Here is a 27,581-nt window from a genome sequence, read left to right on the forward strand (position 1 = left end):
TGGATTAATACATCAATTGAACTTTGTAAGAGACAAAATATAGGCTTCATTGAAGTTGTTCTATAGAAAGCTCTTTGGTTACATTTTTAACAAATCTTTCCACAAACTATGTGCTCAAACAGCTAGTCATAGTTGGGAGGGGGAAAAGAACTGCCCCAATCTAGAAAGTCCTGTTTGCACCCAATATTTATAAATCTTAATCTTTCCCCAAGAAAACAAAATTCATCAGTCTTTTATATGGGTTTGACACTTTCTTCAGGGAGCCCAGCATCATAGCCACTGTGTTACTGCTCTGCCTCAGCAAGGGAGAGCTCTGCTGGAGCTTAAATTGTATGTCAGATCCCTGCCACACTGGTCCACCTGCCACGCCAGCAAATTCCTCAAGACTCTGCCAGTGTGACCTTGCGTTGCAGGTACCACTCAGTGAACACCAGTTCCCCAGAGATGTCTCTCTGAAGCATCCAGTCCCTCTCACTGGACACTCACAGAAAATAACTTCTCTGCCCCCAAAGTGACAGTGCAGTTAGATTAGCTGAGGGACTCGCTCTTCATTTCAATACAACAGCACTGAGATGGATTTCAGTAAAACTCAGAATAAGTTTATTAATCAAGAACAGATTTCAGTTATACTAAGCAAGAGAACAAGAGGCTCAACTGGGAGAAGCCATGATTGAGAGCCTGGAAGCTCAGGGGCTCCAGCTGGCCAAGGAGAAGCAGGAGTATTTAGGTTGGCTTGAGCAGCTTTTTGTACTGGGGACTCTTTAGATTCAGGGGTGCCCAAGGGCCACAGAATCCATTCCACATTTTTCATTTCCAAGACTTTAACTTTAACAAGCTACAATCTTTGCCTAAACAGCTGTCTCGCTTACATCAAACAAACAGCATCTCCAGCGCTTCCAGCAGGAGGCTCCAATGTTCACAGAATCAGAGGGTGATGTCCCCTTTGTTCCTTAAGGGAGGGATCACTAAGAGGTTCTCTCTCCTCTTTTCACAGTCCAGTGAACCTTTGAAATGTGTTCTTCTGAAGTGTATCCCCAGGTGAAGTTTTTTCTCTCATGCTGCTTGTGCACAAGGAAGCTGATGCCATCCTGACTGCCTCACTCTTCTCTCAATTTGCTTTTCCTGTGGACTCAGATGCAAATGACCTTCCATTGTCTTTGGCATCACCTTGCTCAGTTTACACTGGAGACACAGGACAACAGGAAAAACAACATTACTTGGCCTGGGGCAAACTCGTTTATCACATCTGCCCCCAGAACACACTGTAGGAATATATTTCTAGAACACTTCACGTAACTCTTTGCACACCATCTGTACACGCATCACACAATGATATTCATGACCAACATGTGACCAGTTTTTATGATACTTTACTCAATACACTTCTATAGTACAATAATATTGTATACGAGCAGTTGATTTAATTGGTTATTTCTGGAGTTCTGATCCCCTGTTCTCCCACTGGTGTGTCTGGATCCTGATTTTCACAATGGGTTTGTAGGGATGGTAAAGAACTGAGAAATTCCTAAATGTGGCAGGCTGTTCATACGTGCATATAATTAACTGGTGTGCATTTTAAGTATAAAAAAGGCTGTGTTTTCTAGTAGTTGAAGCAGAGGACTGAGAAGCTGGAGCTCTGCCTTTGATTTATTATGAGTCCTTGGGATTGTCATTTAACCTCTGTACCGCAGCCTACTGTGTCTTTAAAATGTGGCCAGTGATGCATACCAGGAGGGTAGTGTGGTTTTATTTAATAATGTTTGCAAAGCACTTTGAGATCCTCTGGCAGATACTGCATGCAAAGTATTGTTATAATGCACCCCCTTCTCTCTTTACATTTTAGCTTTTCTTCTGATGTTTAGTTATGGCTCTTCGTTGTTTTTAGAGGTAGTGCTAACAACCACCATGGGCTTTGGGCTCCAGGACATACATCAAATCCTACTGGCTAATTGCCCAGCAGGAAGGGATTTCCAGTTGGTCATGGGATACCAGAAGGGATGAGGACAAAAATCAGAAAGGGAGGAGCTGGGGACTAGTTAATGCCCAAATGGAAATTGGCAGTGGTGGGGCAAAGCGTTGGAAAGGGGTGGAGCCAGGGGAGGTACAAGTGGCTGGAAGGGGATGGGTCTTAGACAGGTAGTACAATGTCATTGGTCATCATCCTCATCTATTAATCAGTGTTTTACCAATCCATCAGGATCAATTTGACAGGCCCAGTGCACATCCTACTACCAGGTACCTGGGGAAATCTCTCTCTATTGATTGTATACCAGGAAATTTTACAACTCATTTTAGCAGAAATAATAATTTATTTAAAAAAAAGAGAATTTGTCAAATGCATGGGACTCTGTTTGAAGTTGTAGGTACAATTTAAGCCTAAGTTTCCCTCCTCACTCAATAACTCCCAGTCCTGCGTCCTTCCCAATTCTCTTTATTTCTGTTCATTCTCTCTTTAGGACCTGGAAGAATGCTCAGCTGGGAGAAGCCATGATTGAGAGCCTGGAAGCTCAGGGGCTCCAGCTGGCCAAGGAGAAGCAGGAGTATTTAGGTTGGCTTGAGCCGCTTTTTGTACTGGGGACTCTTTAGATTCAGGGGTGCCCAAGGGCCACAGAATCCTGAATAGCAACCCAGTCTCCATTTCCTGTAACTGCTGGTGAGGTCCAGTCTGATCAGCTACAGGCTTTTATGACTGATTAAAAAAATCAGCCATTTCTGTTCAGCTATCAAGGGAGATGAAAATAAAAGCAAATACTAGGGTTGAGTTCAGGACACTTATTTTAGGTACTTAAAAGTATGCATGTGTCCTGTCAGTTGTGATCCTTTGGCTCCTGATAAATGGACAAGTGGCCCTTATTCTTGAAAGGTTTGAGCATCCTGACTCTGGGAGCTGGCACCAAGCAGCTGTATGTCAAGCATACACAGATACTCGTGTGCCAGTTTTAATTTCTCAGGGTTGGCATTTCTTATGGTGACTACAGTTTTGGGGTGCTTGTTTTTTTCCATCAGAGGTTTTATTCTCACATTGCTCAATCTCCATCTAAATTCACCTCCGTGTTAGTGGTGACAATGTATGATGGCAATTCTAGCCTGGTAGATTATGGGTTTGTGGGCAGGCAAATGGCTCAGCTCCTGCATGTGTACATTTCAGATAATTAGTGGCTTCTCTGGGTAATTCAGACTACTTACACCTTAGCTAAGGCACCTGGTAAAATAATAATTAATATGAATGCTGTGAGCTACACTTTGTCATCCAACTCCTGCTAATAATCCTTTAATATATTTACATATTAAGAACAACTTGTTAACTATACGGGTTGTTAAGCTCTGGAATAGGCTTCCAATGGAGGTTGTGGAATCCCCGTCACTGGTGGTTTCTAAGAACAGGTTGGACAAACATCTGTCAGGGATGGTCTAGGTTTACTTGGTCCTGCTTCGGTACAGGGGACTGGACCTGATGACCTCTCAAGATCACTTTCCGCCCTACATTTTTCTGATTTTTCTATGGAAATCTGAAGATGAAGAAATATTTCTGTTTTACGTTATTGCATTCACTGTGCTCAAGGATGATCTCGGTACATTGCCTGGGATTTAATAGTAGTAACAATAATTTAGAGCTCTCAAGCACTTTCAATCTGAAGATCTCAAAGCCATTTATAAACGTTTTATTTATTTATAACGAATGAATTAAGCCTCCCAACCCACAAGTGAGTAATACTATCCCCATTTTTCAAAGGGATAAACAGAAACCCAGAGAGGATAACTTGTAGAGCTGGTCAAAATGTTTTGGAAGAAAACTTTGTCTAAAATTGGCCTGTGGGCTTCAAGATTTTTTCCATGAAAAGCTGGTGTGTATTTCAAATCTTGTTCATACATTTTGGGGTGATATTTTTATCCACACCTTTATTGTCATTTTTATTTTAAAAAGTTATCGAAATTATTATTGACCATTTTCATTTACATCCTAGTTTGATAATATTTTCAGTTAAAATGTTGATGAAACAAATTGGTGCAAAAAATTCTCTTTGGCCCCTCTGCACCAGAAGCAGTGTTGACAGGGAGTTATTAACTACTTTTAGTTAACACATTTTTCCCCCCATTTTTCAAACAACTCTGATGACTTTGCCCATAGACACACAGTGAGTCTGTTAGAGCTGGGAACAGAGCCCAGAGCACCGGATTCCTGTTCCCCTGATCTAATCCCTGGCTTTGCTCGCCAACCCTCCATGGACTGATCTGGGACTTATCTATGGGAGGCTTCTCTCAGCCAAACTCTCTTTCTCCAGGATGTTTCCAGACACCTGCATCATGGTCTCCCAATTCCCTCCCCATTCCACTTTAGGTGGTATAATACCATTGCCAATTTCCATAGGGAAGCTGCAGAACACTATGCAGCTTTGTGGGAGTGCAACCCTAGCAGAACGTCATAGATATGAGAGAGATTCTCCCTCTAAGAACATAACAGGATCTTAGTGGGAAGACCTGTCTCTCACCCCTGAATGTCATAGGTTAGCAGGTTTTCACTATTAGTGGCCAAACAATAACCCCCAGGACAGCATAAGAACTGTTAGTCCTTTCCCAGGTTGCAGTCATATGTTGTGGGGAGGGGGGAGGACATCTTCCCCGCTAATTAGCAGCTATATATATACAGGGATCTTTGACCCATAGCAGGCTGTTCAGGGTGACTATTCAGTACTGTCATGCCTGGCCACTGTTATTTGACAGCTTTTGCTTTGGTTCGCTTTGTTCCAATATAACTGCTGAGATTTCTGTCTTATTATTAGCATCCTGGTCAGAGCTCAGTGGCTTTGAGGACAGGAGAGTTTCTGGCCACTGGGAGATCAGGTCAAGACTCTGGGAGGCATACGTACTGCTCTGTCTCCCTTCTATTGGGAGTATCTGTACTCCCCCCGCCCCCCTCCGGAGTGACCATCCATCTCCAACCCTCCCCACTGGTGCCCAGTCCTGCCCTCAGGCTGGGAACCACAGGGATTGGTGGACTGCATCAGAAGGTCAGTCCCTGCAGGACCTGGTCCTCCCAAGACAGAGGCAGGAGTTGGAAGAAAGGGAAGAACTGGCACATTGCCAGCAGTGTAGCACATGGGGCAGGCAGTCTAGGTTCTCCAGCCTACAGCCTGGGTGGGGAGCCGTGGTTTTGGCAGCATCTTCCAGCGCTCACAGGGAGATAGTGGAAGGGTCTGGGTGTTTGGACAGGAGAGAGGGAACAGGAGGGAGGAAGGAGAGAAGTAGAGGTTCTCAGAAAGAATAGAGTAATATTATTATTCATTTGTATTACCATAGCATCTAGGAGCTCTAGTTGTAGGCCTGGACCCCATAGTGCCCAATACTAACACCTAGCTCTTAGCTAGTGCTTTCCACAGGAGGTCAGTATCACCATCTCTATGTGACTGATGGGGAAACTGAGGCACAGAGCAATGAAGTGACTTGCCCAAGGTCACCCATTAGGCCAGTAGCAGAACTAGGAATTGACTCCATTCTGCTGAGTCCCACTAATGCTCTCTAAGAGTTCATCTCAGAGTGCACAGGAGCTCTGAGTAGTGACCTTGTTAATAAACCAATAGGAGCTCTTTTCAGCGTGGCTAATGTCCAGCTGGAGACCTTAGCAAGGGGCAAGGCTGAGATACTTCATTTCTCACAGGAATCCCTCTGCGGCTTCGAGCTTTTCAAGACACCTGAAGGAACCCAGTTTTAGAAGGGGCATCATAACAGTGCGACCAGTTTCTTCACAATGTCATGCCACAGAGATGGAAATGAGACACAGATGCTATTGTCATCTCACTGGATGGCTGGTGGCATCCCTGGTAGTAGTGAGCAGCTGATGATAAGCATGACAGAGACAATGGCAACCTTGGAAAGAGCAAGTTTTGTTGAATAAACAGGTGGAGTGAGTGAGCACAATAGTGAGTGTGAAAGGAAATGAGGGCTAGACAAGGGTGGCTAGTAGCAGATGGCTGAGATCATGACCCAGAGTCTAGTCCTAGCTTAAGGACAGAATGTGGCCTGCTAGTTCGGGTAAGGGACAGGGATTCAGGACACCTGGATTTTGTTCTTGGCTCTGCCACTGTGTAAAACTTTGAGCAAGTCACTGAACCCATCTGTGCTTCAGTTTCCCCAACTGTGTTATGGAGAGAATGATCTTTTCCTACCTCACATGAGGGTTGTGAGGGTTCCTTCACTGAGATGCTTTAAGAGTCTTAGAAGGAAGACATCAGAGGGAATGCAAAGTATTAGTGTTGTTTGTTTGTTAAAAATTTGGCAGGAGGAGGATAACAGAAAATCCCATTAAAGTCATCTTGGCCTTAGGAAACTCCCAGACCGATGTATGCAATATAGGAGGGAAGTCTGCATTTTCTAGCTCTGTGTGATCAGTGCCCCAGGATCATAAACATCCCACTGCATTATCAATTGCTTCTTCCTGCATTTGGCCTGTGTTTGTGTGTGTTTGCAGATAAGCTGATGGAAGAGACAGAGGAGCTGTGTCTGCAGAGGGAGCAAAAAGAGGTGGGTGCGCATTCAAAGCCAATCAAATCATACCCCTTCCTATTCCAGGCAGAATGTAGGGCAATCGGTTGATTGGAGGGGTTAGCATCATGCAAAGCCCAAAGGCAGCCACGCTCCTGGGTGCCCCTTGGATGAGTAAAGGGGTGACAGCCGTGCCCTGTAGATGGATCCTGCACACCTTTCGGTTTCATCTCTTCTCACTGCACCCGCTCGCCTTCCTTGATGTTAGCTTCTAGTCACATGTAGGAAAGGTTGAAAGTTGTTGTGACAGGGAATAAGGACGCTATTTGAATTACAACCTGGAACAGGAGGTTTCTGCAGGTCACGACTCTTTCAAGTCCTTGCCCCTCATTAACACTGCTGGTATACTTAAGTATTGACCTGCAGTAGTACCCTGGCTCGTTCTAGTCTTGAGAAGAGACAGCAAGTTAGTTATGGGTGAAATTCAAGAGGTTTGAGGCTTTGGGTTCAGTTCAAATAAATACCCAATCATTCAAATGCTAATATGAAATGTACCCAAATGATTAGAAATGATTCAGCACCTGCTTTCTCCCATGGCTTCACCACAAAGATCCCTCCTACTTTATGACGTTTTCCTGAGGGGTGGGGTTTCAGAAAGTTTCTACTCCCTTCTGGGTCTACAGAAGCGGCTGGTCCACTTCTCCCTCTTTTAGGGCTAATCTACTGTCCGCTCTAGCTCCTTTGGAGCAGCTGGCTAGTAGACCTGCTGTACAGCAGTGGAAAGGGAGTAATTTTGGAAAGAGATCACTGGGCTAGATCCCTGCTCTTACATAACCTGCCATGGGGACTTTGATGTTCACAGACAGCAGACAGGAGCAAGGGCAGTTTTGAGGTCCTTTATTCCTAAAGAAGGAAGGAAAATATAATCTACAGGGAGTGTAATTGGTCTGACATTTTCCAGGCCTGCAGGGCTTCACGGGAATGGTTTGGGAGTGCACTTTGTTTGAACTGTTGGATCTGCCATATGGGTGTACAGACTTTATTATTAATTTATCTTGTCAGTTTAAATCAATGGTTCTGACACTAATAGAGCCACTGTAAGAGCTTCACCTAGTGGCTAACTCTAGTACATTTTAAACCAAGACTCCTGAGACAAAAGTCCTTTGCTATTCTGTGTGAGCCAGATCCTTCTCCTGTGCAGTGTCCACAACACTGGTGTAAAAAAATAGCCATTCTGACTGGGGAGCATAAACTTGTTGAGACTGGAAAGATGGGTGGTGTTACTTATCAGCCTTTTTAAACACTTAGCACCAAGTGTAGACAAAGGCAGTGATGATTAAAAACGTTAGCTGGTTATGGATAGCAGTTAGCACACATTTCAAACACTACTCAGTGCCAATACTCAGAAGCAAACCAAGGAAATGTGGTTTAGATAAAATTACTATAAAGAGGGTGTGCAACTGGTTGAAAAACTGTATTCAGAAAGTAGTTATCAATGATTTGCTGTCAAACTGGGAGGATATGTCAAGTGAGGTTCTGCAGGAGTTGGTCCAAAGTACAGTACTAGTCAATATTTTCATTAATGACTTGGATAATGGAGTGGAGAGTATTCTTGTAAAATTTGCAGATGATACCAGGCCAGGAGGAGTTGCAAGCACTTTAGAGGACAGGATTAGAATTCAAAACAACCTTGACAAATCAAAGAATTGGTCTGGATTCAACAAGATGAAATTCAATAAAAATAAATGCAAAGTATTACACTTAGAGTGAAAAAATCAAATGCACAACTACAAAATAAGGAATAGCTGGCTAAGTGGTAGAACTGCTGAAAAGGATCTAGGAGTTATAGTGGATCACAAATAGAATATGAACCAGCAATGTGTTGCAGCTATGAAAAAGGCTAATGTCACTCTGTAGTGTAGTAACAGGAGTGTCATATGTAAAACACAGGGAGTAATCATCCCAATCTACTCAGCACTGATGAGGCTTCGGGTGGTGTATTGTGTACAGTTTGGAGCTCAACACTTTAAAAAAGATGTGAGCAAATTAGAACGAGCCCCGAGGACAGCAACAACAATGATAAAAAGTTTCGAAAATCTGACCTAAGAGAAAAAGTTAAGAACACTGGACATGTTTAGTCTTGAGAAGAGATGACTGAGAAGGGACCCGATAACAATCTTAAAATATGTTAAGGGCTGTTATTTAGAGAGGATGGTGATCAGTTGTTCTTCATGTTCACTAAACGTAGGACAAAAAGTAATTGGCTTAATGTGGAGTAAGGGAGATTTAAGTTAGATATTAGGGAATACTACCTAATTACAAGGAGAGTTAAGTCTGGAGTAGGCCACCAAGGGATGTTGTGGAATCCCTGTTATTGGAGGTTTTTAGCAACAGGTTAGGCAAACACCTATCAGAGATCATCTAGGTTTACAGGGTCCAGCCTCAGGAAGGGGGATGGAGTAGATAACCTCTTGAGGTCCCTTCCAGCCATACAGTCCCATGGTTCTGTGATTTCATAATTATGCATTTCATGTCTTTACTGTTTTGGATTCGGAGGCAACACTAGTGCCCATGTGGGGTGGTGGAGAAGGTCCAGTTAGAAAAGTGTGACTATAACATAAAATGAATTAAGTTACTGCGGGGTAACCATTTAACCCTCTGAACACTGCAGCCAAGTGCACTTATCTCCCCATGTTACCTCTCAGGAGCTGGAGCGTCTTAACCAGGTACTAGAGGCAGAGAAGCAGCAGTTTGAAGAGGTGGTGCAAGAGCTGCGACTGGAGCAACAGCAGATTAAACGGTAATGAATCCCAGACAGGTAGGAAACCAGCTGGCACTTCCACAGATGGGGTCCTGAATGCAAAGTGAAACTGAGATTGCTTCTCTCCAACAGCCTTTTTAGAGCAGTGTAGTAACTAGGATGCAAGGGTGATCACTCCCATAAATTCTAAGTACTATGGTGAAAAGCACACACGAGCGCATATTCCAGACTAGGGCATTTCCTATGCTCTCAGGTATAAGAGCCTATGGCCGGTCATGGCACGTGGGAGCATATGTACGTTATCGGCACTGGACGTCACCATGCCACAACTGCACTGAAGTCAGTGGAGTGACACTGTGGATGGATTTGGACCCCAAGTACCTAGAATTTATAATGCACATATGCCCATATGCTGTGGTTAAAGATGATTGAAAGAGGCTCTTGCCACGCCAGCCAAGGAGGGATGGGAGCTGGGGGAGCATTGCCTACCCAAGCCAGGGAGATGAGGAGGAATGCTTCCTCTGTTTTTAGTAAAGGAGGGGAGCTATGGTCATGTCCCCCTGCTCCACCTTAAGTTAGCTTGTGCCTGGCATTTCTGCTTCCTGATAGCGCCCCTTCCAAATCCGTACTAGAGTGTCCTATGGGAATGGCCAACTCTACAGCCTATGGTAGTGTGAGTGCAGTGTTTGGGACTACTATCCCCCACAAAGTGCATAACCATTGTACCTTTTAGGGAGCTGGAACTGACAGCCCAGTCCCTCAGAGGAGTGGAGGAGGAGAAGAAGGAATTGCGAAGCCTGACAGAGTCCTTACAGAAAACACTGGAGGTCAGTGTCAGATTTTTCTCCTCCTGGTGACAGCCTTTTGGGGAAAGTGCTATGGAACTAAACAGGGATTAAACTAATAGTGTCCTGTAAATTACTCTAAAAGCCTATAGAGTTTGACAGAGAATTAGATCCTTCCCCAGGTCAACTGATCCATCCTATAGAACTCTTTAGCAGGGACATAAGTCAAGATCATCTCCTGTGTTGAGATCTCTTCACGACGGGGCTGGAGCTGTCAGGGACCCAGCTATAGCTCCCTGATTCTCAATCTGCAGCTTCCCTGGTCTAAATTAGAGCAACCAGGTGTCAGCTCTAATTTACAAAGCTGCATGTGGTCCCTGAGGAATTGTATACCAGCTGAGAATGTGGCACAGAGTGGAGCTCCATCACACCTCTTCCCTCCCCTATTATAACCCCTATGTCAGGGAGGTTCCTCTAGCTTTATGCCCTCTGAGAGATCCCACCCCACACACTGGGAATTCTCAGCTAGGCAGTAGCACCCAGAATATGGCCTATGATTTTCCATTGAGCTCTGCAGGATGGTCCAAAAATCCTGTGGAAAGGATCTCATTCTGTATTACATTCTGCAGGTTCTTAGAGAAATGACCATGGAACCCTGTTGGTTTAATCCCTTTTTGATTCTATGGGACTTTCCCATAATACAAATCCTCTCTCATTTGCTCGTCCTCTTGAGTTTTTTTGCTGGGTGAATTGGGTTTCAGTTTGAGCACTGGGCAAAAACCAGGAGTTCATGGTTCAGGTCACTCACGTTACCTGACCTGGTCTGCTCTGCCATTATTGCAGGTACTGGTAAGCCAAAGTACGGGCATGACCATATTAAGGAAGGGATGATTCTGTCCTGAGCAGTACAGAGGTAAACAATGTCATATGCCCTCCCCCTGTAGCAGATGGCACCACAGGGATTCATCAGCATGCAAGGGGAGAGTCCTCTGTCACACTTGGGAATCAAGGGTGCAAAGTGGCCTGAAGGGAAGAGGAGGAAGGGCAATGAAGTTGTACAGTATCAGTGTTGAGTGGAGGAAGCAAAGTTCCCCTTTCTTGGAGCACACTCACTGAATAATCAGGAGCCAGCACTGGCAGATTCCTGAGGAGCCCCAGGTGATGGCCCATCTGCCTGCATAAAGAGATACCATTAAGGAGGTGATTGCTCCCAGGGTTGCAGGGGAGATGGGGAATCCAAGGTTTAAGTGGGTGGGGAAAAGAGGGCAGCAGAAGGAAGGAGAGGCAATAGGGAGCCATTGGAGAGGAGTCATCTGTGAAGGTGCCTACCAGAGGTGAAAGTAAGCCGGTAGAGCCTGGTACAGAGTACCGGCAAGAGCCAGTACATCATGCCAGATCGCACTGGCTTCCGCAGCGGGGATTTAAAGGGCTCTGGGCTGCCTGTGGCTGCGGGCAGCCCAGAGCCCTTTAAATCCCACCAGCGACTCGGGTGGCCAGGCTGGGGCCGGGATTTAAAGAGCTCAGAGGTCCTGCGGCTGCAGGCATCCCAGAGCCCTTTGAATCCCACCCGCGGCTCCGGCAGCCGGGCTGGGGCCAGGATTTAAAGGGCTCAGAGCTCCCCGGCGCTGCAGGCAGCCCAGTGCCCTTTGAATCCCGCCCGCGGCTCCAGTGGCCGGGCTGGGGCTGGGATTTAAAGGGCTCAGAGCTCCCCTGGCTGTGGCCAGCCCAGAGCCCTTTAAATCCTGCCCGCGGCTCCAGCAGCTGGGCTGGGGCCGGGATTTAAAGGATTTGGGGCTCCCCGTAGCAGCAGGAGGTCCCGGCCCTTTAAATCCTGGCCCCAGCCTGGCAAAGATCAGGGTTCCCCACAGCAGCTGGAGCCCCGGGCCCTTTAATTTGCCCCTGAACCCCAAGGGGCTCCCAGCCACCTCTGCAGCTGGGAGCCCCTGGTTGATTTAAAGGCCCTGGGGCTCCCAGCCGCAGTCGGTGCCCCATAGCCTTTAAATCTTGAGGCCCCGCCTCTTCCGGATGAGGCCACGCCCTGCTTAGGACTCTGGCAGTACCAGTAAGTCCTGTAAGTTACTTTCACCCCTGGTGCCTACCCACAGGAACATCAATGCCAGAATGTTGGTGGCCTAGCTAGTAATGACATGCTCTGTTCCTTCTCTGTCTCAAGGAGCTCTCCCAGGAAAAACAGAGAACCCTGGAGATGCTGGAGGAGAATGAAAGCCAGCTTCAGCCCCTGGCCAATGCTAGCAAGCAGCCAAACTCCACCGGGGGTCTGCATAGCAACCTGCGCCAGATTGAGGAGAAGATGCACCAGCTGCTGGAGGAGAAAGTCTTGGCGGAGAGAAGGTGAGGTGGGGAAAGTAGTTTACAGAGTCCCAGAAGAGGAAGGACGTAGTGTTACTCCTTGCAGAGGGAATGTGGTGTTGGGAAAGGAGCTACTATTACTCCTGTAGAGGGAAGGTATTGGTAATAGGACACACTGAAATATGATTCCAGACTTAGAACTGTGATCATTTTAAAGCATTTTCTCTATTTTCATTAACATTGGCTATTTCCTGGTGGCCAACAGCCTTCTGCAAAGTTTTTAAACCTTTTGTCATTTTCCCTCGTGGATGCCAGCTGAGGAGGGCGAAAGTGCTAGTCAGGCAATTCAGATTGCCAGGCAGGTTCAAATTCATCCTGGTAGGTAGCCATCTGTGCCTTTGCTGCTTGGTTGCCAGCGTGAAATGAGCTGGTTGGCCTTTCTAATTCCCTGTGGTCAAGTGTTCATATTGCAGACACTTGACAGTCTGAGCAGAGAGGCCAAGGGTTGAATGGGCCATGGAGAATGAACTCCTCTTTGACTCTAGAGCTGCTCCTTTCAGATCAGGATTGGGGCACATTAGCCCAACAATAGGCCAGAAGCATGTGCCACTGGTGGACCTGTTCTGTTTATAGGGAACTTCACCCTCCAGATCTGTCAATCTGGGTCACTACATTTACCGGTTTCAAAAATGGAAATAAAGTGCTAAGGGAATTGCCCCAGTGAATATGTACAACTAAAACTGAGGCCAACGGGTTTGCAAGACCAGCCCTGCTCTGTCTGACCCATCAGAGCAGCTTTCAACCAAGGTTTTCTTTCTCTTCTTTTCTGGGATTTGCAATGACCTGGGAGAGGTCTTGTCTAATGCTCCTTTGTTGCGCTATGTGGCAGGATGAAGGAGAATGAGGAGCGGTCCCGAGCCTTGGAGGAGGAGCGGGAGTTTTACTCGTCTCAGTCACAGGTGCTGCAGAACTCGCTCTCAGAACTGACTGCAGAGAAACAGCAGACGGAGCAAGACCTCAAGGTACTGCATACATTGCTTACTGGATCTGCCCCTGCTTTGGGGCCAACAGATTATCTCCTTCTTCTTCCCTCTCCACTGCAGACTTCTTCAGGAATCTCAAGGTGTTGTAGCTTTTCTTTTCAGGTCTACGATGGGCGTGGAGTGAGGTTTGGGGCCTGCACTTGGTCGGAGAGATGCTTATTGACAATGTCAACCTAAATGAACTCAATCTCTGAAGAATGGTTACCCATGATCAGCCCTTCCACTCCAGAGGCAAAAAGCATGAGTGGCTAGAGTAGAGACTTATACCATATCCTGTAGGTCAACAGGTTTAGCTCTGATGGGACAAGCAGGTGAATTCCACTAAGCGGAGCTATCCTCTGAGAAACCGTCCTGCCTCTGCAACCAGATGCTCATATCCAGGGACTCCTGGGCTCTCCTGATGATCTCAGCTGTTATAGTGCTGCATAGAGAGACAGTCTCTCAACTAGCCAGAACCCATATCTTGTAGATATTTGTAGATCAACATCAGAGTTGAACAGGATCGGTACAGTCTCTGGAGAGTGGGGCTTATATGTTCCAGACTGCTGACATGACTGGGCTGCAGTCTGCATCAAGGGAATCATATGAGTGATCTTGGCTGTACCATGTCAATCTCATTGCAATAAATGGACCAAACATCACAGTTTGGGAATCACTGGTCTATTAGCCCACCAGACTCTTTGTCTTGAAAAAGGAGGATACTGTCCACTGAGAGAGTATCTGGTTTTAGCCAAAGGGCAAAGAAGATAGGTGGAAATCCATTTTCATCAAGATGGGTGAGTGCAGAAGGGCTGGCGATTCAGTTTGGATAAACACTCAAAAGTCTCAATGTTTTTCACCCTCATCTTGAGTCAGTAATATTTAGCTAGAAATGTCACAAGGACAGTTTTTTCCTCTCCATGAGATTCCATATATTTCCTGTTTTTTTTTTTCAGCTAGCAATACCTGCACAAACAGCCTTTCTTATGGTATTTGAACACCTCTGATTCCAAACAGAACTTAGAATGGTGGGGGCAGCTGTGAAATCAGAAAGCTGGAGTAATAGACAGTTACCCAAACACTGCTGAGCCTCAAGGAGGGATTCAGTTTGAGGAACTGATGAACAGCTTGCATGGTTTCTATCTACACTGGCTCTCCATGTATTTATCCCTTCGTATTCAATGTCACCCTCAGCTTTGGGTTCCTTGCAACTCCTGAGTCAGCAGCAGTATCACTGTTGTGTTGAATGGTTTTCCAGAGTGACTGATTTCCTTCCGTCCTCCTCAGGCTGAGATGAAGGTGCGTATGGATCTAGAGAAGAGACTGAGGGAGGCTGAGGAAGCCCTACATAGCTTGGAGCAAGGCTTAAATTCTCTGGATCGCAACAAAGAGAAGGAGGAGAAAATGAAAACAGATGTCAGCAATTTGAAAAGTAAGTCATCTATCCTCCATCCCCCTCTCTGCTGGTGAATACGCTCCTCAGAAGGGTCCATCTCCACAAGCCAAACAAAGTGGTGTTTAGTGAGTTCTCAAAACACTTTGCAGCTTCCCTCTGCAGATTCCAAAAGCACTTTGCAAACATTAGTGAGTTCAGTCTCTCACTGCTGCGAAGGTGAGTGTTATTCTCCCTTGTTTTATGGATGAAAAAACTGAGGCATAGAGAGGTTAAGTGACTTGTCCTAGGTTATACAGAAAAGCTGTGGCAGAGCAGGGAACAGAACTGAATGGAGCTCTGCATCTCAGTCTTGTGATTCCACCACCATATAATCCTTACTCTGATCCTTCTGTATTTGGATGGCAGCAGCCTAAGGAGCATTCAAATTGGTGCTGGGTGATTCAGTAGGTTAACCTTGTACTGTGACTCAGTATTGAATCAGTGCCTCAGCCTAGCATTACAGGGTGTTATTCTGATGGAGGTGCAGTCTTTGAGATGAGACATAAAGCCAAGTTCCTGACCATATGTCACCGAAGTTCCAAAGATGCTTTCAACAAGAGATAAGAGGGTTGACTCTAGGGCTCTGGATGATTCAGCTTTGGGTAATTATCCCTTGCAGCTCCAATTAGATTAGCAGTATTCTTCACTTCCTGTCATAAAATGTTGAATAATGTTGCTGGGAGCTGTTAAAGAATGGCCGGGCTTCATTTCAGTGCAGGGTGGGTGATGCGAGCCTGTGTACAGAGTGTGTAAAGACCTTTGGGATCCTGAGGGTGAGATGCGCAGTAGAAATACAAGTGATTAGCATTCAGTCCATTTTACGTGAATCAGTAGATTCCAAAGTAGTGGCAAAGCAAAGGGCCTGGTTCTCCACTACATTGCTCCAGCAGACTGCGGTGGAGTCAAAATCAGGTCCTGGTTCACTGTGCAGCTGGATCCACCTGTCCCCCATACTTCTCCTCCTCCTTCCTCTCTTTTCATGGCAGGAACCTGTGACTTGGGCTCCTCAGACATATTCACAATGCTGCTAGTGGGGAGGATCTCTGCTGAGGATGGCATATAGTTCTCTGTAAAAGCAGCAGATCTGTTGCTTGGCACCCGATTATTTGTTGGCTTCCCGACATGCCTGCTGCTGCTCCTTGGCTGTCACACATCACTGCTGCTGGTCCCTATAGTACTGGTCCTCCTGCATCCCCTGAGCAATCTGCTCATATATGGCCATGCTTCTATGGCTGGTTGGGAGCTGTACCTGCACAGCATCTCCTCACAGGCCCAGGAGAGCCAATATCTCCTGTCCACTCCAGGCAGGAGCATGTCTGGAGTGTGTAGGCAGCATGGTCAACTGGGCAGTCGCACACAACAATGGAGAACTGCTAGGGGTGCTCACCAAGCTGGAAAAGGAATTTCAAAAATTCACAGGGCTTTAAAAGTGTGTGGCGGGGGAGAAGGCTTCTAGTTTCTGTGACTCCGGCCAGTGGAATTCACAAAGATGACCAGAGCAGTCAGTGTGGAGCATTGTGGGACAGCTACTAGGACAGTTAAGGTCAACATAAGTAACACAGTGTTTCCAATTGCACTGCGTCAACTTAAGTACATTGACCGTGGCTCTACTTAACTCAAGTAGGTGGCGTTACTGTGTCAGTGCTTACAGCAGTGGGAGGCCAATTTGAGTGTAGACTCATGAACAACTAGGTCAGCATAAGCTGTCTTGCGTCAACCTAACTTTGTAGTGTTGAGCAGGCCTTAGAGAATGGAAGATCAGGTCCAAAATCTACATTGTTGGCACAGAATTCTACCTTGTGTTGAGTTATCTGAACAGAAACTTTAGCTCTGGCACAGAAAAAGCAGATAACTTTTCACACAGGAACTAGAACTCGCCCAGCTTTAATTTTCTGCCCTAGATTTTACTGTGTCTCCTCTTAAAAGAATAAAAGTGTGTGGGTGAATTAAGTGCTTATAAAGGTCAGGGGCCAATATCACACACCTCAGACCTGGCCTGCAAACCACACCTCTCCCCTGCTCTTTTAGGTCAGGATGATGTGTTAGCAAAGATGTCTGAGGGTCTGTGACTAGCAGGGGAGTTGCAGAGGAGACTTAAGGCGTGTTTGTGCAGATGGGGGAGGAGAGCCAGGCTGGAATGGCCCAAGATGTAGCTGGCAAGGGCAGAGGAGGTGCACTGGCATATCTTGAAGGGAGCTAGGCCTAGGGCTGGAATAGAAGGGTATGTAGCAGGTCAGAACCCAGGTGCATTGGCAGAGCTGTAGGTGGGAGGGGGACTGAGGCTGCAATAGCAGGAGGTGCTGCAGGTCAGGAAAGAAACCCATCAGCAGAGCTGCTTGGCAATGTTTGCCCAGCATGTGCCCGTGTTGTTAGTACCTCCATTTCTAAAGCTCACTTGGAGAGAGAATAAAACACGGGCAAATTCTCTTTCTTTGGAGATGTATGGAAACATTTGCAGGACTTCCCCTTTTCTACCTTGGGAAAGGTGAAGCATTTGAGAAACAAGGAGTGCAGTGGTCAGGGGCACAGTCCCATTCTCTGCTTCCACTGAGTCATGAAATATGGCTGTGCTTACCAGTGGCCACAGCTTCCATCTGGCTCAATTACTTTGCTGATTTCAGGCTCTCTGAACTAAAGCGCAACCAGTAGTGCTTCAGAGTTGTATTTCTGGAGACCCATGAAGAGACACCTTCTCCTGCTAAATACCAAGGAAAGAGCTAGCTGGATCCTAGCTAGTGACCGTGACGCTGCGATATTCTTGCTGCAGCTGTAGAAATAACTGAGGGGGGAGTGGATGGCTTCTGTGGGACTGATAATGGGCTCTTGTGCCTTCATTTCGCCAGTCTGAATCCAGCCCAGATCAATAGTGTCTTAAAGTTGCTACCCCTGACACAACTTAGAGTGTAAGTAGGGGGGATTTCCAGTGGGTGCAGACCTGGAAAAAGTTTGCTTTAACTGCACAGGGTCACTGCCAGACATACTCTAAGCAATGTCTTACCAAAGCTGCTGCTCCTAGGTTATGATCGATGCCCTGCTTACTTTCAAACCACTTTAAGCACCATCCTAGTGATGTTGTGGGGCTTTGTGAATGAGTGTCTGTGAAAGTGCTCCAGGACCAGATCCTCCTCTGAATCATGCTATAGAAATGCAAGGTATGAGTACCTGCTCCATCTCCGTGGGCAGTGCAGGATTGTTCTGAGCAGGACTGTGTATCTGGTATCTAGTATGCCCAATTGGGACAGGCTCGCTCTGGCGCCAATGTTAATGTTTGAAGTGCCTCACCCACATGGCTTCCTGGAATCTCTGCTCCCCAGAGTTCTTTGAGGAGTGCATCCGGAATGCCGAGCTGGAAGCCAAGATGCCCATGATCATGAAGAACTCCGTGTACCTCCACAAGGCTGCCACCCGCCGGATAAAGAGCTGCCGGCTTCACCGCAGGAGGTCCAGCGCTTCATGGAACGATTGTAGGTGTTGGCAGCTCTTCTCTGGGGAGTGGGGATGTGGGGGAGGTTTGGTGGAGGAGGTGAGGAATCTGTTCCACAAGTGCTTTGTGTTTCTTGCCCCCTTGTGGCATCACCCACTCACGGGGCTGCAGGCAGAGAATCTTCAGGCACCAATTCTCCACCTGAATACCCTGGCTTTTCACATACCTAGAAACATATGGGTGAGCCCTTTCAGTGCCATCAGCTCTCTGTTTGCATGCTGGGGAAGCACGCCCCTGCGGCTGAGTTGCTTTGAGTGGTTGATCCATAGGAAACCCCCTTTTGGGGGCCCTTATGCAACCTGACAGCAGCAAAGGGGAGTGGGTGGGGGGAGAACAGGCACTGCCTTGCCTTCATTCTTGCCCCTTTCTGAGGAGAGCAAGATGGACTTATTCCCTGTGCTCTCAAATGACATCATAGGTTACTATCTCCTCCCCTGCCAGGGCTCAGGGTCATAAAGATGTCACTGCTCTGCATTGGCTCTCCATTGAATCTGGGTCTTGGGCAGCTGTGGGGTGGTCTTCGGCCTGGGAGAGCTCACCTGTTTTACTGCTGCTGTTGTTTCAGTGAAACAGTCCCAGTCGTTCATCTTCTCCCAGACAGAAGCCGATAACATTGAGGAGTTGAAGGAGGCAGCCAAGAGGCTGAGTCGGGACCAGCACTTCCGAGAAACCCTCTATCAAATCATGATGTCTCAAAAAAATTCTGCCTCAGGGGATGAAAAGTGAATCCTCGTCTCCTCCCATCAGGAGGGGGCTTCTGATCTCAGCTCATTGTTCACCTCATCAGAAGTTAAACCACTGGGGTCAGGGGGAGGATTTGCTCCTTTGTGGGGAAAGGGGCAGGATGGATGCATGCAATACCCTCCAGGGTTGTGGCTTTTAGTGTGCATTCCTGAGCAGTGCCAATCTCTTTTTCCCTAGACTACAGGGAAGCTCTGACATTCCCCCCAAATCACCTCCCTTTACTTCAGCCATTTTCATTAGGTCATGTTCTGCCAAAATCCCACAATCAGTGTTCAAATGAATCACACACATTAGCTCAGGGAGTGTCAGGTCATTTCTTCACAGTTTAGTCCCGCAGCCAAATGTAGGTGCTGCTGATAAACCCCTTTCTTAGCATAATGTCCAGCTAGTGAAACTAGCAGATGAGGCACAGCCAGGGCTGGTGTTACCATTTAGGCAGCCTAGGCAATCGCCTAGGGCCCCAGAATAATTGGTGGGCACCGTTTTGCTGGAGGGGGCGGCTGGCGGCTCCGGTGGAGCTGCCGCAGTGGTGCCTGTGGAGGGTCCGCTGGTCCGCGGTTCAGGTGGAGCTGCCGCAGTTGTGCCTGTGGACAGTCGGCTGCTCGCGCGGCTCTGGTGGACCTCCCGCAGGCACCACTGCGGCAGCTGCACCGGAGCCGCGGAGCACTGCACCCTCCGCAGGCACCACTGCGGCAGCTCCACCGGAGCCACGGAGCACAAGACCCTCCGCAGGCACCACTGCGGCAGCTCCACCGGAGCTGCGGGACCAGTGCGCGGGGCGGCAAAATTGCTGTGCGCCTAGGGTGCTCAAACCCCTAGCACCAGTCCTGGGCACAGCCCAATTGCTCTGTCTTGCCTTCTTTCTCAGCTGGTCCAATACATCCCTCGGTATCTGTGCTGGGAAGGGGGATGTTCCTTATCATGTTTCCTAGACATTGCAGCTATATCAATCTCCTAAGCGCGTGCAATGACATCAAGCCCAGAACCACCTCTTGATGTAGAACCCTTTAAGCAGGTAATAATGCAAGGCTAAGGGGGCCATCCAGAGGCACCAGATTCCTAAATTCTGGGGATTACTTGCATAGGCGCCAACTTTCACACCACAAGATTTTCTGTTGTTCCCCAGCTGCCATTTTTCTTGGCTTAGCTTAGGCTCTGATCCTGCAATGCAATCTGCTAGTGCATAGTTTTGAGCCTGGAGGGCTCCCACTGAAGTCAGGGCAGGACTGGGCCCATAGATTATATGTCCTTGCAGGACCTTTGTCTTTTCTTTGTCTGCAAAGTGCCATGCTCACCAGTGGTGAAATGGAAACAATTATTCCAACCCTACAGCTTTACATGGATTTTCAATGTAAAGCAGTAACATCCACCAGTGGGTCAGCAGCTAAGGGAAATGATCCACCTAGTCCAATAACACCATTAATCACCATCAGCCAGATTAGCCAATCCCACAGAAAAAAACCTGGCAGGGTCTTCGGGTGGGAGAATTCTGTGAGGTCTGCCTTAAGGAGTTTTCCCTAGATTATTCCATTGCATGGGTAGGGTCGGGGGAGTTTGCTCCCCTGTCCCTGTGCAAAAGCAGGCACCCTAGAATATGCAGCTCCCTCAGATCTACACAGACCATAGGCATTCAGGGAGGCCCTAAGCCCTCCACATAAAGTCCCATCTTTTGGTTTCCATGGCCATGCTAACAAGAGCTTCTCCCACGCATGGCTGCCTCTGAAACCCCTTCCTTCTTTAAGGGTGCCCTTGAAGTATATTTTGAGTCTGCTCCTTTGTGTCCTTGAGTGTATCTGACGGTTTGAACAGTACAGCTTGCTAGCCCATTTCTAGGGTACATCGGCCTCTGTGTAACATGCTTAAACCTATTATGTGGAAAGGCTTGAAAAGGAATTCCGTGGCTGGCAAAGTAAGTTTTCTGATGACAAATCAGTTTCACTCAGAGCATTTTTTCAAATGGTGGTTCACAAATTGTGGTTCCCTGGACATCTGTTGGCCTGCAGGGCAGCTCCTCTGGGGCTGGCTCCTCTGCTTCCAGCTGCTTTTATGGTTGCCCAAGGTCCACATTGTGCACAAGAGCCCCGGGGCTTAGAGAAGTAAATGAAAACAAGGAGGAGGAGCCATACAATCTGCAACAGTGTTAGCCACTCCTACATAAGAGGGAGTGTAGAGGAAAAGGGAACTGTATGTAATAACCCACTGTCAGTGTGTGTTAGGTGTCTCCTGCTGTGTGCCCCCTGCACAGAGAATAGAGGCCTCAGCTACTGGCTCTTTCCCTCAAGCTGTAGACATTTGTGCTTCTAGCTCTGGAGGTTGCTGTGTCAATCTCTGGTGTCAGACAAGATGGTGGGCACCCTGTAAACATTGTCCTTACTTTTCTATGTGAGCGATTGATTACTTTTCTATGTGAGCGATTGCTGTAGTTGCCATGGGGAGGGAAGGTGATTCTTGCCAGTGGGGATGCGGGGAGAGCACAGCATGAGACAGTCCCTCTCTCAAGAAATGGGCTACATTCAGAAAGGTTGTTATAGACTCAGTTCAACAGAGCCTGAAGACAAATCAGCTGCTAATAACCCTCTCTCAAGAAGTGGGCTACACTCAGAAAAGTTGTTGTAGACTCAATTCAACAAAGCCTGAATACAAGTGAGCTGCTAATATTTGCCTTGAAAATCAATGAGTTCAGCTGATATGTTTTGCCAAGGATTTTCCAGGTGGTTGATAAGGTGGTGGTTGTTCTTTAGGTTGTCCTGAAAATGCTACCCTGAGGGAGCTTGTATAGTGGTCATTCCTAAAGGCCTACAGCCACCTGCAGGCCAAAGTCAGTATTAGTAACAGACAATAGTGCACTGGACAGCCCTTCACCCGCATGCTAAGGCTCTCTTTTTGCTAAGTCCCACTGAGTAGCTAAGGCCTGGTCTACACTACGCATTTAAACCAATTTTAGCAGCGTTAAACAGATTTAACCCTGCACTCGTCCACACAACGAGGCCCTTTATATTGATATAAAGGGCTCTTAAAACCAGTTTCTGTACTCCTCCCCGACGAGAGGAGTAGCGCTGAGATCGGTGTTGCCATGTCAGATTAGGGTTAGTGTGGCCGCAAATCGACGGTATTGGCCTCCAGGCAGTATCCCACAGTGCACCACTGTGACCGCTCTGGAAAGCAATCTGAACGCAGATGCACTGGCCAGGTAGACAGGAAAAGCCCCGTGAACTTTTGAATTGCATTTCCTGTTTGCCCAGTGTGGAGCTCTGATCAGCATGGGTGGCGATGCAGTCCCAAATCCAAAAAGCTCCAGCATGGACCGTACAGAAGATACTGGATCTGATCGCTGTATGGGGAGACAAATCTGTTTTATCAGAGCTCCGTTACAGAAGACGAAATGCCAAAGCATTTGAAAAAAATCTCCAGGCTGTGATACAGAGTCCACAGCACAGTGCTGTGTGACAAGCGTAACAGAAAGCCAAAGAATCCAATGGACGAAGGGAGGAGAGACTGAGGACTCCAGCTATCCTGCAGTCCCCGCAGTCTCCGAAAAGGATTTGCATTCTTAACTGAGCTCCCAATGACTGAGCTCCCATTGTCCAGGGTGGTTCAGGGTTATCTCGTCAATTTACCACTCCCCACCCCCGCCGTGAAAGAAAAGGGAAAAAAAATTTTCTTGACTTTTTTATATGTCATCCTATGTCTACTGCATGGTGCTGATAGACAGGGTGCTGCAGTGCTGAACACCAGCATCCCCTTCCCGATGGCAGACAGTACAATATGACTGCTATCCATCTTCATCATCATCCCATGAGTGCTCCTGGCTGGCCTCAGGTGAGGTCGGCCAGCGGTGCCTGGGTAAAAATAGGAATGACTCCTAGTTATTCCCGGCAGATGGTACAGAACAGCTGGTAACTGTCCTCATCATAGCAACTGGGGGCTGAGTTCCATCAGCCCCCCCATTTCATGTCTAAAGAAAAGATTACTGCCTGGACTATCATAGCAGTGGGATGCTGGGCTCTTTTCCTCCCCCTCCCCACCGTTTAATGTCCTGCCTGGACTATCAGAGCAGCTGGAAGCTACCTCCCCCTCATTTTATCTCCTAAAAACTCAGTGTTTCTTATTCCTGCATTCTTTATTACTTCATCACACAAATGGGGGGACCCTGCAATGGTAGCCCAGGAGGGTTGAGGGAGGAGGAAAGCAACGGGTGGGGTTGTTACAGGGGCACCCCCTAGAATGGCATACAGCTCATCATTTCTGCAGGATCTGACACACAGCGACTGTGCTTTCTGGTACACTGGTTCTCTAGTACACTTGCCCCATGATGTTCTAGGCAGGACTGACTCTATTTTTAGATACAACATAAAGGAGGGAATGACCCTGGGAGTCATTCCCATTTTTGTCTTTGCGCCCCTGGCCGACCTCAGCAAAGGCCAGCCAGGAGCACCCATGACAGCAGCAGACGGTACAGAATGGCTGATAACTGTCATCTCATTGCCAATTTACAATGGCATGGCAGACAGTACAGAACGACTGATAACTGTCTCTGCTATCTTGCAAAGGCAAATGAATGCTGCTGTGTAGCACTGCAGTACCGCCTCTGTCAGCGGCATCCAGTACACATACGGTGACAGTGACAAAAGGCAAAACGCGCTCCCTGGTTGCCATGCTATGGCATCTGCCAGGGCAATCCAGGGAAAAAGGGCACGAAATGATTGTCTGCCATTGCTTTCATGGAGGAAGGAATGAGTGACAACATTTACCCAGAATCACCCGCAACACTGTTTTTGCACCATCATGCATTGGGATCTCAACCCAGAATTCCAATGGGCGGGGGAGGCTGCAGGAACTATGGGAAAGCTACCCACAGTGCAACGCTCCAGAAATCGATGCTAACCTTGGTACATGGACGCACACCACCGAATTATTGTGCTTTGTGTGGCCGCGTGCACTCGACTTTATACAATCTGTTTTACAAAACTGGTTTATGTAAAATTGGAATAATCCTGTAGTGTAGAAGTACCCTTAGTCTCACTGCACTCTACTTGTTATCACAGCTGATCTTTCAGATGCAGCATGGGACAGTGAGAAGGTTGGGAAAATTACCGAGAACGAAGATGCAGCCATCCAAAAGCTGAGCCCTCGTGCAACAAGACTTAGGAGCAGGATTATTTGAGGAGACAAAACATAGTTTCAATGGGAAGGGAAAGCATTTCATTTCAGAAAAAGCCACCACTCTCATCTTACCCTTCCTCTCCCCACCGCACACTATTTCTTGTACATGGAGACAGAACACAATGCTATGGACCGACAACTAAAAGCAGGAACAAAACAAATTCCCTGATAGCCAAAACAATGCACTACAACTGACAACTGAAAGCAGGAACAAAACTAATTCCCTGATAGCCAAAGTATCCCTGATTGTGGGTCAGTGTGTCTGTTAAAGGATAGCCCCTCTTCACACACACACGACACATGCCTATTAATAGGCAAAAGAAAGATCTTGCTGTCTGCAGGTGAGCTTAAGTCCTGTTTCTTGGTTAGGCTGTTCTGAGAGAACTGGGTTTCTCAGCTGTGAAATAAGAACATAAGAATTAACATCCCAGCCAGTGTCCAACCTCAGCTGCTTCAGAAAAGGGTATGAAACTGGATCGCTAACTGGTTAAAAGAGAGGAATAAATGGTCAGTTTTCAGAATGGAGAGAGGTAAATAGTGATATGTTCAGGGGTCTGTTCAGGGACCAGTACTGTTCAACCGATTCATAAACTGGGTAAACAGTCAGGTGGCAAAATTTGCAGATGATACAAAATTCCTCAAGATAGTTAACTCCAAAGCAAACTGCAAAGAGTTACAAAGGGATCTCACGAAACTGGGTGACTGGGCAACAAAATGGCAGATTAAAATCAATGTTGATAAATGCAAAGTATTGCACATTGGAAAACATCATCCCAACTATGCATATAAAATGATGGAGTCTAAATTAGCTGTTACAACTCAAGAAAGATCTTGGAATCGTTGCGGATAGTTCTCTGAAAACATCCACTCAATATGCAGTGGCAGTCAAAAAAGTGAACAATGGTGGGAATCATTAGGAAAGGGATAGATAAGAAGACTGAAAATATCATACTGCCTCTATATAAATCCATGGTATGCCCACATCTTGAATACTGCATGCATCTCTGGTCACCCCATCTCAAAAAAGAGATACTGATATTAGAAAAGGGCAACAAAAATTATTAGGGATATGAAACAGCTTTCATATGAGGAGAGATTAATAAGACTGGGACTTTTCAGCTTGAAAAAGAGATGACTAATGGGGGATATGATAGAGGTCTATAGAATCATGGGTGGTGTGGAAAATGTAAATAAGGAAGTGTTATTTACTCCTCATAACACAAGAACTGAGGGGTCACCAAATGAAATTAATAGGAAGCACATTTAAAACAAAATACTTCCTTTTGTTTTTCATATAAAGCAGTCAGTCTGTGGAACTCTTTGCCAGAGGATGTTGTGAAGGCCAAGACTATAACAGGATTCCAAAAAGAACTAGATAAGTTCATGGAGGATAGGTCCATCAATGGCTATTAGCCAGGATGGGCAGGGATGGCATCCCTAGTCTCTGTTTGCAAGAAGCTGGGAATGGGTGACATGGGATGGATCACTTGATGATTACCTCTTCTGTTCACTGGCCACTGTCAGAAGACTGGATACTGGGCTAGATGGACCATTGGTATGACCCAGTATGGCCATTCTTATGTTCTTATGAAACTGTGCTCCTTTTCTCTCCTGCCACTTCTATTGCTGAACAATAACGTGGAGAGAAAAATGCTTCCCAACCCCAGCTAATTGAAGCCCTGAAGCATGGAAATGTGATGTGCTGTAAAATAGCTGCTGTGTTCCACTCAGATGTGGTTATGTTTCAGTAGTGGCTGAAATGGTTGCTAGAACGGGAGGGAGAGAACATGTGGGTATTGGTGTATGGACAGGTTTTCAGAATGCTGATCCCCTGCAACTCCCAGTGAAGTGGATGCTCAGCACTTCTGAAAATCAGACCAGAAGCTTAGAAGGTGCTGTTAGGTCCCTTTGGATGGCCTCTACTTCAGCCATGGTGCTACACCAGACTACGTATGTGCTGTAATCCCCTTATGCAGGGGTAGGGGGTGGCTCCCTTCCATTCTCTCCTCTCCCACTTTTAACCTCCCTGCACACTTGAGCCCAGTGACCCCTTGTCAGCTGTCTCAGTGGAGAGGGTGAGGAATTGATGAGCCAAGCAGACTGAGCTCAGGTGTAATTAAAGGCGAGCATGGGACACACTTGTCCCATTCAACTTTCTCCCAAGGGAAGGAGTGCAGTTGTGTCCCCTTCTCCACTCTGCTCTATAGCAAGTGGGCATCTTGATACCCCTTGACCTCTGCCCGACTCTTGACTGCAGTGCAGAGAGGAAATATAACATAGTCAGCAGAGGAACCTTAAGGGAACTGTCCCTGGCTATTGCTCTCATACCCAGACCAGAACACGGGCTCAAGGTTAGGGCCTCAGGGGTAGTGACCAATGATTCTGATATGGAGAATGAACAGAAACTACATAGCAGAAGAGAGAAATTAGGGGGACATCTGGAAAGGTCTGGTGTCACACTTTAGAGGAGGGGAGAGGAAGGAGAGTTGGGAGGTTAGAGCAGAGGGAAACGGCAATAAGAATGCAGGCAAGAGATGGAGACTGCGGAGAAGAAGAGGCAAGAAATTGGGACTTTGTTGGACCTGGAAGGGAGAGAGTGGAACTTAAGTGACAAGAGGATGAGATCCCAGTAGAGGACAGGAAGAGGGAGAGGGAAATGAGGATTTTTAGTGCCCTGCAAAGGAATAAAGGCCATGTGACTTTTTTACTGCTTATGCTTCAGAGAGAAGGCCCGAAAGGGTGGTTTGGCTCTTGGTTTTTGTTTGTTTTTCAAACTAGGAATTCTGATCTTGCCTTCACTGGCAGACTGTGGGTGACTGGAGAGCTGTCAGAATCATGCATGCGTAAGGCAGCACAAGCTACTGTGAACTAGCGAGAGGGGAAACGATTTTCATTCAAACCACTTGAAACTCTCTGGGTTTGGTATTTGTAAACACCTATTTAGCGAAGACAATTGGGAGAGAGGCTGTATGTTAAGAAACCTCTGCCCACATCCCATTCAATGAGGGCTGCAAAGAAAACACAAAATGCACATCTGAGTCACCCAGACAACCCTCAAAGGCCTGGTCTACACACAGTTTTTGTGCCAGTGTAACTATGGGTATGTCTTCACTACGGGCTGGATTGGCGGGCAGCGATCGATCCAGCGGGGATAGATTTATCGTGTCTAGTCTAGACATGATAAATCGATCCCTGGGCACTCTCCCATCAACTCCTGTACTCCAGCTTGGCGAGAGGCGCAGGCAGAGTCGACGGGGGAGTGGCAGCAGTAGACTATGTCAGTCAGGGGTGTGAAGAGGTGTGATTCATGACCAGTATAGTGGTGTCAACAAAAGCCCCTAGTGTAGGTGCAGTTATACCAGCAAAATTGCATGTTTACTATTTACTTTTACCTTTG

At 47.0% G+C, this 27,581-nt stretch overlaps 1 protein-coding gene across 3 annotated transcripts in view; it reads left to right on the forward strand.

Moving 5' to 3' along the window:
• The window catches only part of PLEKHD1 (pleckstrin homology and coiled-coil domain containing D1), a 58,375-nt gene that overhangs the window by 26,575 nt on the left and 4,219 nt on the right, over window positions 1-27,581 (forward strand). Inside the window, exons 5-13 of one of the 3 annotated variants that reach the window (XM_050953551.1) lie at window positions 2,457-2,548; window positions 6,467-6,519; window positions 9,186-9,280; window positions 9,975-10,068; window positions 12,200-12,378; window positions 13,226-13,358; window positions 14,646-14,790; window positions 18,108-18,257; window positions 18,843-19,536. In XM_050953551.1, coding sequence (XP_050809508.1) covers window positions 2,457-2,548; window positions 6,467-6,519; window positions 9,186-9,280; window positions 9,975-10,068; window positions 12,200-12,378; window positions 13,226-13,358; window positions 14,646-14,790; window positions 18,108-18,257; window positions 18,843-19,003 — 1,102 coding nt within the window. In that variant the 3' untranslated portion in view covers window positions 19,004-19,536. Of the gene's footprint in view, window positions 1-2,456; window positions 2,549-6,466; window positions 6,520-9,185; window positions 9,281-9,974; window positions 10,069-12,199; window positions 12,379-13,225; window positions 13,359-14,645; window positions 14,791-18,107; window positions 18,258-18,842; window positions 19,537-27,581 lie in introns of those variants that run through there. The other 2 variants (XM_050953553.1, XM_050953552.1) reach the window with 2 other exon arrangements.

Source organism: Gopherus flavomarginatus, chromosome 5 (genome assembly GCF_025201925.1).
Source record: "Gopherus flavomarginatus isolate rGopFla2 chromosome 5, rGopFla2.mat.asm, whole genome shotgun sequence".
NCBI lineage: Eukaryota > Metazoa > Chordata > Testudines > Testudinidae > Gopherus > Gopherus flavomarginatus.